This window comes from Corythoichthys intestinalis, chromosome 20, assembly GCF_030265065.1.
Source record: "Corythoichthys intestinalis isolate RoL2023-P3 chromosome 20, ASM3026506v1, whole genome shotgun sequence".
In the NCBI taxonomy this organism is placed as follows: domain Eukaryota; kingdom Metazoa; phylum Chordata; class Actinopteri; order Syngnathiformes; family Syngnathidae; genus Corythoichthys; species Corythoichthys intestinalis.
In genome coordinates, this window is record NC_080414.1 from 18,204,564 (window position 1) to 18,220,680 (window position 16,117).

Sequence of the window (16,117 nt, forward strand, 5' to 3'; positions counted from 1 at the left end):
CAAGAAGAATACACAAGAATATTCATTTTTAAAAAATGCAACATCTAAAAACAATATTTGTAACTCAATATAATGTCCGATAATAACACTTCTAGATTTTCAGACAAACGTTATTTTTTAAGTAAACTTGGAAACCAACTGCTTCCGAAGTAACTGTTAAAACCTGATCCTATAATGATGCAAAGCACTCTGTTATCACGACCAGGTCTTCCCATCTGACGTCTGCTGGTCCAGTCAATAGAAAAAATGCAGGCAGTGTCTTACATTCAAAGGCTGTGGTAACTTAACACTTATTATTATTCTTTCAGCGATCAGGTCTTCAGGATAACACCAAGTAATGAGGAGGAGGTGTGCACGCTAAGGAACATACTGCAAAGCATGAAGGTTGCTCTGACATTTTTATATTAAGAGCTACAGTATTTTGATTTTTGTAATAACGCTAATGTTTTGCATTCAAGGTGGACCTCTGGCAGCCCAACAGCATATCCCTGATTAGCCGTAATGCTACGGTGGACGTGCACATTAAACGCAGAGACACACGACGACTACATGTTATCTTAAAGCAGGAACGCATACAGTATAGGTGACAACATGAAGTTACGTAAATTTTACGAGAATAGTCTTAGTTCAATTGTATTAGGAAAAGTCACAAAACTGCAACAGTAACATTAAACATATTGCAAGAAAAACGTTGGGACAGTGGTATGAAAGAGTATCTGAACCTTTTGGAATTTCTCACATTTCTACATACAATCACCATCAAAGTGATCTATCTTTGTCAAAATCACACAGATGAAAATACAGTGTCAGCGTTAACTAAAACCACCCAAACATTTCAGGTTTTCGTATTTTAATGAGATTAGCATGCAAACAATGACAGAAGGGGGAAAAATATCTAAGTGAACCCTCTGCCTAAGGAGACTTAAAGAGCAATTGAAACCAATTTTTACCAGATATTTTAAGTCAGGTGTGTGCCCAATCACTGGTGAGTGGTTTACATGAAGTCCCAGAGAATTCTGGAGCATGGGCATTTGTATCGGGAAAGACCCAATGGACCTCTGCTGGTCATTCTAGTAAAATACACACGGCAAGAAATGTCTTGATGAGAAGCATTGTCTGATGTGCATCATGGCTCGGTAAAAAGAGCTGTCTGAAGACCTGCAATCAAGGATTGTTGATTTGTATAAAGCTAGGAAAGGATACAAAACCATCTCTAAAAGTCTGGATGTTTATCAATCAACAGTCAGAGAAGTTGTCTACAAATGGAGAGTTTGGCACTGTTGCTTCTCTCCCAAGGAGTGGCCGTTCACCAAAGATGACACCAAGAGTTCAGCACAGAATACTCAGAGAGAATAGAAAAAAGAACCCTAGAGTGTCTGCTAAAGACTTACAGAAATCACTGGCACAGTCCAATATCTCTGTGCGCACACATCAACTGTATGTAAAACTATGGCCAAGAATGGTGTTCATGGGAGGACTCCGTGGAGGAAGCCACAGCTGTCTAAAGAAACATTTGCCACGTTTACATGGAGCCAAATATTCCAATTACAATCGGAATATTTGTTCAAACCGAATAAATGTGTTCCATATAAACACCTCATTCGGAATGAACAGGCCCAAACCAAATGGAATTTCACTCCGTTTCACAGGGGTGGAATATTCCTTTTCCCAAACCGATTAGAAGTAAAATTATATCATGTAAACAGGGAAGCGGAATGGTGTCTGGTTGCGTTCTTTCTGCACATGCTCCGTACTGACGTGGTGACGTCACTTGGTGACGAAAGTAACGTCACTTGCAACATGGCTTCCAAGCACACGCACAGCGCACCCACACAACTTTTTAAATGAACTGAGTGTCATTCTGAAGTTTTGTTTCCACTCGAAAAGTTAAAACAGCAGCTGATCTGACGATCGATCTCGGTGTTTTGCAACGTGACGCTTTGTTTTGATTAATCTGCGCATGTCAGACGGCAGTTGTCAAACGTCCTTTCGGAATAAAGGCAGACACATGTAAACGCTGGATCAGAATAGATGAAATGACATGTAAACAGCTGATCTGAAATTTCCATTCGGAATTATTTGAATCGGTATGAATAAAAGTCAGCATGTAAACGTGGCTACTTTTGCTTGTTTAATGTTTGCAAAAAGGCACTTGGACACTCCACAGAAGTTTTGGCAAAATATTTTGTGGTTTGATGAAACCAAAGTGGAATTGTTTGGGAGTAACACACAACGTCATGTGTGGAGGAAAAATGGAACAGCTCACCAACATCAACACCTCATCCCCACCGTGAAGCATGGTGGAGGGAGCAGCATGATTTGGGGCTGCTTTGTTACCTCAGGGCCTGGACAACTTGCAATCATGAATGGAAGAATAAATTCAAAAGTTTATCAGGATGTTTCACAGAAAAACCTGAGGCCGTCTGTCAGACAGTTGAAGCTAAAAAGAGGATGGATGCTGCAACAAGACAAGGATCCAAAACACATAAGTAAATCAGCTTCAGAATGGTTTCAGAAGAACAAATTACACATTTTGGAGTGGCCAAGTCAAAGTCTAGACTTGAGCCCCGTTGAGATGCAGTGGCATGACCTAAAGACAGCGATTCATGCCAGACTTCCCAGGAATTTGCACTACAAGTTTTGTAGAGAAGAATGGTCCAAGATCAGTCCTGATCGTTGTGCCAGACTGATCTGCAGCTACAGGAAGCGTCTGGTGGAAGTTATTGCAACCAAAGAGGGGACCACAAAATATTAAATGCAATGGTTCACTTACTTATTTTTCCTCTTTCTGTCATTGTTTGCATACTATCCTCATTAAAATATGAAAACCAATAAATGTGAGGGTGGTTTTAGTTAAAGCAGACACTGTATTTTCCTCTGTGTGATTTTGACAAAGATCAGCTCACATTTGATGGTGATTTTGTGCAGAAATGTGAGAAATTCCAAAAGGTTCAGATACTTTTTAATCCCACCGGACCACAAGATAGTCATAAATCCTACAAAATGAATGTATTATAAACAAGGTGTGTGCAAATTACTGCCCGCGCGCTAAGTTTTTATTAGCTTAGAGCAAATTATGACGCTTTCGTTAAATATGGCCCGCATTAGAAGCTAGAGTTCAGCCAACATTCTCTTGCACTTCTTAGTTTCAACACTAGATGAAGCTAGTCACTTCATGTTAAAATGGCACTAAAGAGCTTAAGTTGCAATGTTACGGTGACATTTTAACGATTGAAAAAGGATTAAATAAGATAGTATCATCGCTGAGAGAATAAAGTTAAAATGTTACACAAAAGGAGTATAAAAAAATCTATTTTATTACAAGGGAGTCCGTTGTAAAGTGATGCAAATTAGTTAATACTACAAGTACCAAGTTCTACAATTAGATGAAAAATATGACGTTACGAAACTAGAAGCAACTGTTTTGCTTGCCGTGAACAATTTCAAAATACTGAAACTGCAATATTCTTTTTAACGTGACGTGCATCTCATCCTCCCGCAGCGTTTTTATCTCTAATCTGCAGCAGGAAATTGAAAAGCAGTCGAGACGTCGCTCGTCTCGCAAGCGCAGGTCGGATGTTCAGTACGACTATGAGGTCTACCACTCTTTGGAAGAGGTAACCATCCCTCCACCTCCTACAGATGAAATACTTCCATTCATTTCAAATAAAAAAAATCATGTCCATCTACACCATAAAGATCCAAAGGTGGATGTTTGACATGAACGCAACTCACTCTGACCTGCTTGACATGTTCCTCATTGGGAAGTCGTACCAAGGACGACCCTTATATGTCCTTCAGGTAAGAAACGTCAGGGCGATTGAAAATAAATCATTTGACGACACTTATGTGTTGTCAGCTAGGAAAGAGAAGTCGGCCACAGAAAAAAGCCGTTTGGATCGACTGCGGTGTCCACGCCAGGGAGTGGATAGGCCCTGCTTTCTGTCAGTGGTTCGTCAAAGAGGTAGCCTTTTAACCATGCTATTTTGTAAAGATAATTATCTCATGCTGCCATTGACATTAATACGTCTATCAATGTCAATGGCAGCCATTCCAATCCATTTGAACTATGAGCCACTCCACCCAGTTCAAATGAATTGGACGTTTATTGTCGTCCATGGCATTAATATGTAAAGAAACACATGTTTATGGTCCAGAAGTTAATATCCGCAGGTGTTACCACCTATTCAAACTCAATTTCTAGTTAATTTAAAGAACCAGTTAGCTTTAAAAGCACATTGTTAGCTTTGCTAGGCATGTTTTCAACAAAGATGTTTTGTTAGTTAATTAGTAAAGTTAGTTAGTTAGTAAAATATGTAGAACTTATCCACTACAACTAATTAGATAACAACTATTATCATTTGCAGTCCAAAAATATCTGCATTTGAAATTAATTTGATAGCTCACTTTACAGCATATTGTTAGCATAGCTAGGCCTGTTTTCAATAACAATATCACTTTTACTAAAGTACGATACAGTCGAGGTGTTATCACCTAACTTAAATTTGGATATAGTCTATGTAACATTTCTAATCTTCTACAACTCAATTCTGATAACACACTATTTATGATTAAATTCCTCATATTGCTGCATTTTGCTGTGGCTCACCATTTGTTGTTAGCTTGGCATTAGCTGATATTTTTTCTAGCCAGGAAATAATACTGCCACTGTCCTGTTTGAACAACACAAAAAGAAAATATTCTATATCTAATATACAATTTACACAGATAAATTAAGTGAGCTTTTTTTTCTTTTTTTTTCCCAAAATGTAATCACGAATAATCAATCTGCCCCAATGCTAAAAATAAAAAATGTGTTCTGTGAAGATAGTATCACTTGGTGGCCACAGGAGGGCAGTGTCTCATCGTCGTCTATTACTAAACTACTATTACCAACCTTGTCAATGAACTAAAAAATCCTCATTTTGAAACCTTGTGATTGTATTGAAATGTGCATAACTGTTTGTCACCACTTTTTCACTTTTACAAAAGCTTGATTGTCAGTTATATACAATCCTAGGCGCTGAATTCGTACCAGTACGACTCAGGGACAAGGCGGCTGCTTAACCAGCTCAATTTTTACATCATGCCTGTCTTCAATGTGGATGGATACCAATTCAGCTGGACGACGGTACTTGAAATAAAACAGCAAACAGAAAACAGTAACCGTATACTGTAAAGTGTGTTGTTCCCTGTGTAGGATCGCTTCTGGCGAAAGACACGATCCAAAAATCGAAAGTTCCACTGTAGGGGAGTGGATGCCAACAGGAACTGGAAAGTCAAATGGTGTGGTAAGTGTGATCACAAAGTACATGTAACAGTGAGAGATATACAAATACATGGAAAGTCAAATGGTGTGGTAAGTGTGATCACAAAGTACATGTAACAGTGAGAGATATACAAATACAGACGGGCAAATAAGTATTTAGTCAACCACCAATTGTGCAAGTTCTCCTACTTGAAAAGATTAGCGAGGCCTGTAATTGTCAACATGGGTAAAACTCAACCATGAGAGACAGAATGTGGGAAAAAAAAAAAACAGAAAATCACATTGTTTGATTTTTAAAGAATTTATTCCCAAATTAGAGTGGAAAATAAGTATTTGGTCACCTACAAACAAGCAAGATTTCTGGTTGTCAAAGAGGTCTAACTTCTTCTAACCAGGTCTAACGGAGGCTCCACTCGTTACCTGTATTAATGGCACCTGTTCTAACTCATTATCGGTATAAAGGACACCTGTCCACAACATCAGTCAGTCACACTCCAAACTCCACTTCGGCCAAGACCAAAGAGCTGTCGAAGGACACCAGAGACAAAATTGTAGACCTGCACCAGGCTGGGAAGACTGAATCTGCAACAGGTAAAACGCTTGGTGTGACGAAATCAACTGTGGGAGCAATTATTAGAAAATGGAAGACATATAAAAGACCACTGATAATCTCCCTCGATCTGGGGCTCCATGCAAGATCTCACCCCGTGGTGTCAAAATGATAACGAGAACGATGAGCAAAAATCCCAGAACCACACGGGGGGACCGAGTGAATGACCAACAGAGAGCTGGGACCACAGTAACAAAGGCTAACATCAGTAACACAATGTGCCGCCGGGGACTCAAATCCTGCACAGCCAGACGTGTCCCCCTGCTGAACGTCCAGGCCCGTCTGCGGTTCGCTAGGGAGCATTTGGATGATCCACAAGAGGACTGGGAGAATGTGTTATGGTCAGATTAAACCAAAATAGAAGTTTTTGGTAGAAACACAGGTTCTCATGTTTGGAGGAGAAAGAATACTGAATTACAGGCCTCTCTTGCACAATTAGTGGTTGACTAAATACTTATTTGCCCCACTGTACATCCACACACACACACACAAGCACAGGCGAATGTGATCATGGGTATTTGTGACGAGGGTGGGCAATTTAAGATAAAATAGTACGAGCATTGATAAAGCGGCGGCTTTTATTTACGAAACGAAATTCTTTTTTCTTTTATTTCCGATGTATTGACAAAGATTTTTTTCCGCTGGGATGCACATGTTAAAGGTGTTTTCTGGCCCTTTAAAATGTTCCACTGTATCCACTATCGTCTTCACCAGCTGATTCAGCAAAAACTGTGTCATTGCTTCGGATTGCTACACCACGCTTAGCACAATGATTACCGAGAGCGGGTAAATCTTCGAGGTTTTGTATAAAATCCGCATCCGAAAGTTCCGGTTCGACTTTTCCGAGCTGCGACATCAACTTTTCGATGTCGTTGATGAAGTTAGCGAGTAGCTTATCCTTCACCCGCAAGGCTTGTTGGTTATGCCTCTGCATTTGCTCCCATTCTGCTTTAAACTGCTGCCATTCGCTGTTAATGGCCTCCACAATGTTCTTGATGGTTTCATCAGCAATCTTTTTGAGCTGCTTGCACTCGGTCATCCAATATTCACGGACGCTAGCTGTTTCCCGCCGAGAAGTCGCCAAAGAGTCCTGAAGGTCGCTGACCTCGATTTGTTTCTTCTGGAAATTCTTCACCAAGTCTTTAAGCGTCTGAACCTCGTCCAGAGCTTCTCGGAGCATTTGACACTCCTCTCGGTGGTGTTGGCGCTCCAGTTCAATCTCTCGTGTGAGAGCGGCGATAACGGCGGGGAGTTCCTCGTCTACTAGCTTCTTGGCTTCACGTTGGACCTTCAGCTCTTCCTTCAGACGGAAGACGGATCTTTGCAGCTGGGCGGCTTCCGATTCCAATCTGAGAATCTGTCCAGACAAGGCGGTATGGTCGGTTCCGAGCAGAGAGTTCTCTTTGGTTAGCTTCGCGATGATGTCGTCCTTCTCTATGAGGCTACGGTTCAAGTGCCACTGCTGGCGCTCCAGTTCCGACTTGTAGTAGATTGCGGTGTCAGCACTGTGCCTCTGAATGCTCTCCAACTTGGCGTTGAAATATGCCGCCATCTCCTCGGCGTGCCATTGAGCGCTCTCCCACTGAGCTTGCAGCTGAGCCGCCGCTTCCTGCTCACGAACGCTCCACCACTGCTGCCACTCGGCGTTCACCGCAGCTATGATGCTCTCAGATTCGTCGTCGCGTGCCCTTTTGAGAAGATCGTGCTCCTCCATCCAGTATTGCCGAACCTGCGCGGTTTCCCGCTGAGCCGCGGCAAGAACATCTTGAAGGACGCCCATTTCGTGCTCCTTTTCCCGAAGTTTCTGTTCCATTGCCGGTGAGCTTCGGTCGCTTCTCACTTCTTCCAGAGCCTTCTGCAGCCTTTGCCTCTCCCTGTTGTGGCTCTGGCGTTCGCTGTCCATCTGCGCCCTCAGAGCAGTGTTCTGCGCTACCAGCTCTCGGTTTGAGCTCTCGCTGAAGAAGAGCGCCCATTTGAGGCCACTTTGTTTGGCGTAACCTCCCTCGGGCAACAGCGCCTGAAGCCGTTGGTGGTGCAACTGAAACAACAGTTCAAACTTTGACGATAAACAACTCAAATTGCAACTAGATGATTTCAAAAATTGCCAAATCAGGTCAAAACCACTTCCAAGTAGTTCTAAAACGATATTAGGCCAGTTCTAATAATAATATGCCTATTTGTAAACAACTTTATGAGAGGGTTTTCTAATCTGAGTCATTCATAATGATATTGACCGGACACATTCCACAGACACTGAGCCACGCCTTCAAGTAGGGGGCCAACCCACAGTCCGGTTCAGTTATTTGCAGTCGGTCGCAGTTATTCAACACATTCAGCGATTCAACACCGGATTTAGGTTGAAAAAGTACGAAAACTGTACCGCATACCAACAGGAAGGATTGTTTCTGGAGTGATTTGTTCGAGGAGACAAAATAATTATTAAATTTTCCGTACCAATGTTGAAACGAAAAAAATCAATGGGAGAAATTAACCGCTACGGCATTGGCGTCATAATTCGCAATATTTACGTAAAATAAATGCTAACTGCCCGTTTTTTTGGGGGGGTTTTAACCAAGATTTGAGACTGTTTTATGTTCATACCTATAAAGAATACAGGGATTTAAGCATTTATTCACAAGAATTTTCAATGTAAAAAGCTCTTTGTGGCGGAGTACGGCTAGGCATCGTTTGAAATTGAACGATTCCGGTTCCGATTACGATTCCACGTTTCGATTTCGGTTCCGAACAATTCTCGATTCCAAATCTTTTAAGAGGCAGGGTCAAAAAAAAAGGCAGGGTAAAAAAAAAATACATGGTATATATTAAAGTCTTAACTTCTCGATGATTTTTTAAATTATATGAACTTCTCACAAGGCTAATTTGAACTTGTATATAAATATCAGTCTTTGAACTTTAGCAAGGCATCGAAACATGGAATCGAAATTAAAAAATTCGAACGATTCCGCGAGCATTGGAGTGATAGAAACGGTTCCCATCAATGCCCAACCCTAGTGATAAGGTGGTGCTACAGTGGCTTAAAGACTAGCAGCACATTTGACATACTTGCGTAAAATAAATGCTAACTGCTTGGTTTTTTTGCTTTTAACCAAGAATCGGAAAAATTATCCTAACTTGAGCTTGAAATATTTACGTAAAATGAATGATAACTGCCCGTTTTTTGCTTTTAACCAAGAGTATTTTACGTTCATATCTATAGAAATTCCGCGATTTAAGCATTTATTTACAAAAGTTTTCAACTTAAAAAGCTCTTTGTTTCGTGACGGCCACCATGTTGGATTACACAATACCGTAACTTTGCTTGAAATATTTACATAAAATGAACGATAACTGCACGTTTTATGCTTTTCACCAAGAATCTAGACTGTTTTACGTCCATTTCTATAAAGAATTCGGGGATTTAAGCATTTATTCATAAAAATTTTCAACGTAAAAAGCTGTTTGTGTTTCCACTCGGTCAGCTTTGACGGAGATAGGCCCCCTTATAATTGGCCCCGCGCCTCATCAATGTCATTATAAAGTCTATGTCTGAGCATTCCTCACCATCATGTTCTAACAAGGTCATGGTCAAGATTCTCTCCCTCAGGATTAGGGTTGGAGGTTGGCTAATACAAACATATTGTACAAAAATTTGCCAACCCTTATCATGATCTGACATGTTGTTAAAATTACGGTTGGATTTCCTCATCTTTGAGTTGGATGCCATCAGTAAAAAAAAACATGGTCGTGGTTTGAAACTAGTCAACCGTAGTTGAATTTTTTTTGATGATTTTTAAAGGTAAATATGCCCTTTGATTTATGATAGATGCCTAACACAGATCTTGCATGTACATCTGGATTTTCTAAATAAAAAACAAAACAGGTAAACTGTACAATACATAGTTATGTTTCAATAATTTTTATGGTTTATTTTTGCTAAAAAATCATTTTCATAATTATTTTATTCTTCGATCCATATGTAGCCGTCATTAATGCCACTCAAGTTAGATCTATCTTGATTATTATGTACAGTTACACCAACATTTTTACAGTTTAATATATTCCCAGAAGTACAACTCACCCTTTTTGGAAAGTCCACCAATGACGCAGCATAATCCCTGTTGCCTACACTCGGGCCTGGACTCTCCAAGTCATCCATGCTGTTGTTTGCTAAATTCCCATTGTTATTCAGCTTTTTGTTATCTCCAAATGCAATACAGTGTCCGCAAAAAAAAAAAAGAAGAAAAAAAAAAAAAGTGAATTTCCCAGGAGAAGGAGATGTCATTGTAACAAAGTTATCCTGTAACAAGGGGCGACGTAAAGAAAATGTCATTTTTGGGACTTTGAGATCAAGGTGCTGACATTTGTATGACATGTGATAATGATATGACCTCATTATCTGGAACACGAAATGAAATGATCACTATTATACACTTACTGTAATAAACATTGTTAATACTTTTTTGATTTCAACAACTGAGCATTAAACAGACATTTGAAGCCAGTGTTGTTTTTGGCAGCCATTTCAATTATCCTTTTTGTCTCAGTCTTTTGGACGAAAGTACTTCTTAGTCCTAGTCATATTTTAGTAATTGCAAAATGTGCTCGTCTTTGTCTAATTTTAGTCAACGAAAACTCAAGACAAATTTCGTCTAACTTTTAGTCAACAATTCTCAAAATGTTTTGTCTATAAACTTCAAAAGTTTTAGTCCATGAATAAGTAAATAAATTAGGGCTGTAGTGTCAAACGATCACAATTTTTAATCGAGTTAATCACAGCTTAAAAATTAATTAATCGTAATTAATCGCAATTCAAACCATCTATAAAATATGCCATATTTTTCTGTAAATTATTGTTGGAATGGAAAGATAAGACACAAGACGGATACATACATTCAACATACTGTACATAAGTACTGTATTTGTTTATTATAACAATAAATCAACAAGATGGCATTAACGTTAACATTGTTAAAGCAATCCATGGATAGAAAGACTTGTAGTTCTTAAAAGATAAATGTTAGTACAAGTATTAGAAATTTTATATTAAAACCCCTCTTAATGTTTCATTTTAATAAAATTTGTAACATTTTCAATCAAAAAATAAACTACTTGCTCGCCATTGTTGATGTCAATAATTACACAATTCTCATGGTGCTGAAACCCATAAAATCAGTCACACCCAAGCGCCAGCAGAGGGCAACAAAACTCCCCAAAACACAAGTAACAAGTGCACATGACACTGTGCTGTCATTTTAATCTGTTTGAGCGGGGCATGTGCGTTAATTGGGTCAAATATTTTAATGTGATTAATTTAAAAAAAATATTACTGCCCGTTAACGCGATAATTTTGACAGCCCTAAAATAAATGAAATGTTTCCAACAATTTCGAATGAACATGACAGACGAGCACATAACGGTAGAGTCTACAAGGACATTTTAAGAAGATACCGAGTCACCGCACTAAATGCTAATGCTAACGCGAACGCTATGCTAACACTACAAGTTATTTTAGTGTGTGATGATCACTCAGCGCAGACCTTTAAAGACTAGAGCAACATGGCATATTTAGCCAAGATAAGAAACCAAAACCTACCAAGCATCACCTGACACGTACACTGCTGGCCAAAAGTATTGGCAACCCTGCAATTCTGTCAAGATAATGCTCAATTTCTCACAGAAAATGATTGCAATTAAAAATGCTTTGGTAGTAATACCTTCATTTATTTTGCTTGCAATGAAAAAACACAAAGGAGGATGATAAAAAAAATAAATCATTATCATTTTACACAAAACTCCAAAAATTTGCCGGACAAAAGTATTGGGTCCCTCAGCCTAATACTTGGTAGCACATCTTTAGTCAAAATAACTGTGAACAACCACTTCCGGTATCCATCATTGAGTTTCTTTCAATGCTCTGCTGGAATTTTAGACCATTCTTCTTGGCTAATTGCTCCAGATCTCTGATATTTGAAGGGTGCCTTCTCCAAACTGCCATTTTCAGATCTCTCCGCAGGTGTTCTATGGGATTCAGGTCTGGACTCATTGCTGGCCACTTTAGAAGTCTCCAGTTCTTTCTCTCAAACCATTTTCCAGTGCTTTTTGAAGTGTGTTTTGGGTCATTGTCCTGCTGGAAGACCCATGACCTCTGAGGGGGACCCAGCTTTTTCACACTGGGCCCTACATTATTCTGCTAAATTTGTTGGGAGTCTTCAGACTTCATAATGCCATGCACACGGTCAAGCAGTCCAGTGGCAGAGCCAGCAAAGCAACCCCAAAACATCAGGGAACATCTGCTATGTTTGACTGTGGGGACCGTGTTCTTTTCTTTGAAGGCCTCGTTTTTTTCCCTGTAAACTCGATGTTGATGCCTTTTCCCAAAAAGCTCTAATTTTATCTCATCTGACCAGAGAACATTCTTCCAAAACGTCTTTGGCTTTCTCAGGTAAGTTTTAGCAAACTCCAGCCTGGCAATTTTATGTCTCTGGGTCAGAAGTGGGGTCTTCCTGGGTATCCTACCATAGAGTCCCTTTTCATTCAGATGCCGATGGATAGTACGGTTTAACACTGTTGTACCCTCGGACTGCAGGAAAGCTTGAACTTGTTTGGATGTTAGTCGAGGTTCTTCATCCACTGATGGGGGAAAGTATTACATTATGCCTTTGTGACGTATGATTGCTTCTGTGACCTAGATTGTAACAACTTCTATTGTTTTTTAAACCTTGAGTTACATAGTTAGGAGGGAATCTCACGAGATAACTTGTTTTGCACTCATAATATTTACCGTGGGAACACAACATCTGCTACCGGACGGCACAGAAAGAAAAACCCCTTTTTCGAGGGGCTGAACCAAAAGTAGCTTTGTCATTGGAAGGGGCCGCGCCGCCTGGGAGCGGAGGTTGGCCGCCTCCGCCCCCGTGTGGCGCGTTCCTACAAAAACCGGGCATTTCCAGGGGACCAGTGAAGGCCGCCAGCGAGTCACGTACGGATCGCCTGGCTTTGTTCCTTCGCTGCCTTACCGGAGCGTTGGCTCCCGCTCATTTGTCATGGTAAGCGATTTTCATTGCTAAGGAACACTTGGTTGTGCTGTAACGTAGCGCGGGGATTCTGGGATTGACAAACTCAAATCTAGCGTCATCGTTACCCTTGTTATGCTTGTTTTTTATGCTTGTTGCTTGCTCTTGTGGGATTTTAATCAATAAATCTCATTCATTCTACATTTTCTAATCAATAAACATTGTCTATTGAGCAAAAGTGTGCCTGTTACTGATTCACCGCGAACCTGGAAATTTCGGAAAACATCCACCATCCGCACAATTTTTCGTTGAAATCTCTCGTCAATTTTTGTTTTCCGTCCAGATCTAGGGAGGTTAGCCACAGTGCCATGGGCTTTACACTTATTGATGACACAGGAACATTCAGGTCTTTGGAGATGGACTTGTAGCCTTGAGATTGCCCATGCTTCCTCACAATTTTGCTTCTCAAGTCCTCAGACAGTTCTCTGGTCTTCTGTCTTTTCTCCATGCTCAATGTGGTACACACAACGACACAGGACAGTGGTTGAGTCAAATTTAATCCATTTTAACTGGCTGCACGTGTGATTTAGTTATTGCCACCACCTGTTATGTGCCACAGATAAGTAACAGGTGCTGTTAATTACAGAAATTAAGAGAAGCCTCACATGATTTTAAAAAAGGGGGTCAATAATTTTGGAGTTTTGTGTAAAATGATAATGATTTAAAAAAAAAAAAAAAATCCATTCTCTTTTGTGTTTTTTCATTATAATAAAAATAAATGAACATATTACTACCAAAGCATTTGTAATTGCAATCATTTTCTAGGAGAAATTGCGCATTAGCTGACAGAATTGCAGGGGTGCCAATACTTTTGACCAACACTGTATGTTTCACAAAATGAGCCTGGAATGGGCACAAGCTTCCTCACCAGCGTGTGTGTGGGGTGGGTAGTCGGGAGGAGGCGCAGCACGTCACACGAGTGACACGACCAAACACTGCTAAATGCGTTCTAACTACGCGTACAATAAGAAAAAAATCACACATTGTGAATTTATGACGGAAACTATGGCGAATTTTCATCTCGTTCTCGTGTCCTCAGACGACAACTGGCATCCATTTCGTTATGTTTTAGTCTCCCAAGACACGTTTTCAGCGTGTCATCGTGACGTCATCGTCATGAAAAAATTGTTCGTCGACGAAATATTTTCGTATTCGTCATCATTGACGAAAACAACACTTCGAATCAGATAAAAGTGTGCATGTTGAGCAACAAATACATTTCCCCCCTCTCACAGAAGAGGGGGCTTCTTCCCACCCCTGCGACGACACCTACTGCGGACCCTATCCTGAGTCAGAACCAGAGGTCAAATCTGTCGCCAAGTTCCTGCGCAAGCACAAGAAGCGCGTCAAGGCCTACATCTCAGTACACGCGTACGCCCAGATGCTCCTCTACCCATATTCGTACAAATACGCGGCTATCCCCAACTTTAACTGTGTGGTAAGCGCAAAAACAGTGACGATAAACGTGCGACAAAACATGTCATTACAGAGCTTTTTCTTGTATTAATTGTAGGAGTCGGCAGCACACAATGCGGTAACAGCTCTATACTCAGCTTATGGAATCAAGTATAGATATGGACCTGCTTCAACAACATTATGTGAGTAGACGTTAACATTACACTGCAGAACAGGGTAACTGAAGTATAAATTGTGTTCTGTTGTTTCACAAAGACGTCAGCTCAGGGAGCTCCATTGACTGGGCCTACAGAAACGGGATCCCATACGCGTTCGCTTTTGAGCTTCGGGACACGGGCTATTATGGCTTCTTGCTACCAGAGACCCTCATCAACCCCACGTGCACCGAGACCACGCGGGCAGTGAAGGCCATCGCGGCGGGCCTTCTGAAAAAGTGCCAAACAGATGTTGAAGCTTTCCCGTACATGTGAACAATTACCCTGTGTTTTTATTAGATCGCAACAATACGTAAAATCAGGATAGTAAGCGGCCAATGAAGCACTTGACGTCATACAGCAGCACTTTTGGATAGAAATTTGACATTCAAGTGAACTGCTTGCAGATTTTTATGGGCTTATATTGACTTCATTTTTAGACATTTTAGATGTGTTTTTTTGTGTGTGATTTTAGTCCAGTCGTACCTTTTGGATAATTACTCAGGTATGAATCAGAAATGTCAAAATTGTGATATTTAAACAGAGGTGGATAGAGTAGCCAAACATTTTACTAAATAAGAGTAGTGTTACTTCAAAATAATACTCATCAAGTAAAAGTAAAAGTAGTCATCCCAAAAAAATACTCAAGCACAAGTAAAAAGGTATTTGCTGAAAAAAAAATTTAAGTAATGAGTAACATTGTGAGTATCTGCTTACCTTTTTTCTTGAATTTAAAAAAACATTTTTTTTTTTATACTCAACACAAAGGTTTCTATATGAACTCCGATTATACTCATAGTGTACAATAACCCATTACATAATCACAGTAAGCCAAAGAAATACAGAAAAAATTCTGGCAAGAGAGGAAAAAAACAAAGACAGAAATGAAGCATTATTCGTCCAAAGAGCATGAGCGCCCTCCAGTGGACAAAATAGTTCCTGGTTTGAATCATGAATAGTTCCTTCATAGTTACGATTACGAAATTAAAAGGATCATATCTCCGGTTTTCCGTGGTCAATCGGTGCCAAATAAAAACTGGGAGAGATGTTTAAATCTGCGCTTTCGAGTCACGTTGAGGCATAAACTTCATAGTGTATTGACGGGACACGGGGGGCAAGGCCGATAAATAGGGGGCCTGCATTGTTGGCGAGGCCGTCAAAGCTGACCGTGTGGAATCACAGTCAAAGAGCTTTTTTCGTTAAAAATTCTTGTGAATGAATGCTTAAATCCCTGAATTCATTATAGATACGGACATAAAACAGTGCAGTTAGCATTTATTTTACTTAAATATATCGAAGTACAATGCTAGTCTGTTAGTAAATGTCGCTAGCGGCCACATGATGTAAACAGAGCTTTTCTGGTGAAAATTATTGTGAATAAATGCTTAAATCCCTAAATTCTTTATAGATATGGACGTAAAACTGTCTCGATTATTGGTAAAAAGAAAAAAAAAAACAGGCAGTTAGCATTTATTTTACGTAAATATGTCAAAGTACAATGCTAGTTTGTTAGTGAATGTTGCTAGCGGCTGCATGATGTAAACAGAGCTTTTCC

The 16,117-nt window shown here is 40.1% G+C and overlaps 1 protein-coding gene across 1 annotated transcript; it reads left to right on the top strand.

Moving 5' to 3' along the window:
* The first annotated feature begins 3,473 nt into the window (after positions 1-3,473).
* Positions 3,474-14,900, top strand: cpa6 (carboxypeptidase A6). Its single transcript, XM_057824683.1, has 8 exons — positions 3,474-3,617; positions 3,700-3,801; positions 3,860-3,964; positions 5,021-5,131; positions 5,201-5,291; positions 14,188-14,390; positions 14,466-14,550; positions 14,624-14,900. Exons 2-8 carry the CDS (start codon positions 3,712-3,714, stop codon positions 14,836-14,838), a joined length of 900 nt encoding a protein of 299 aa, XP_057680666.1. The 5' UTR covers positions 3,474-3,617; positions 3,700-3,711; the 3' UTR covers positions 14,839-14,900.
* Positions 14,901-16,117: the final 1,217 nt, after the last annotated feature.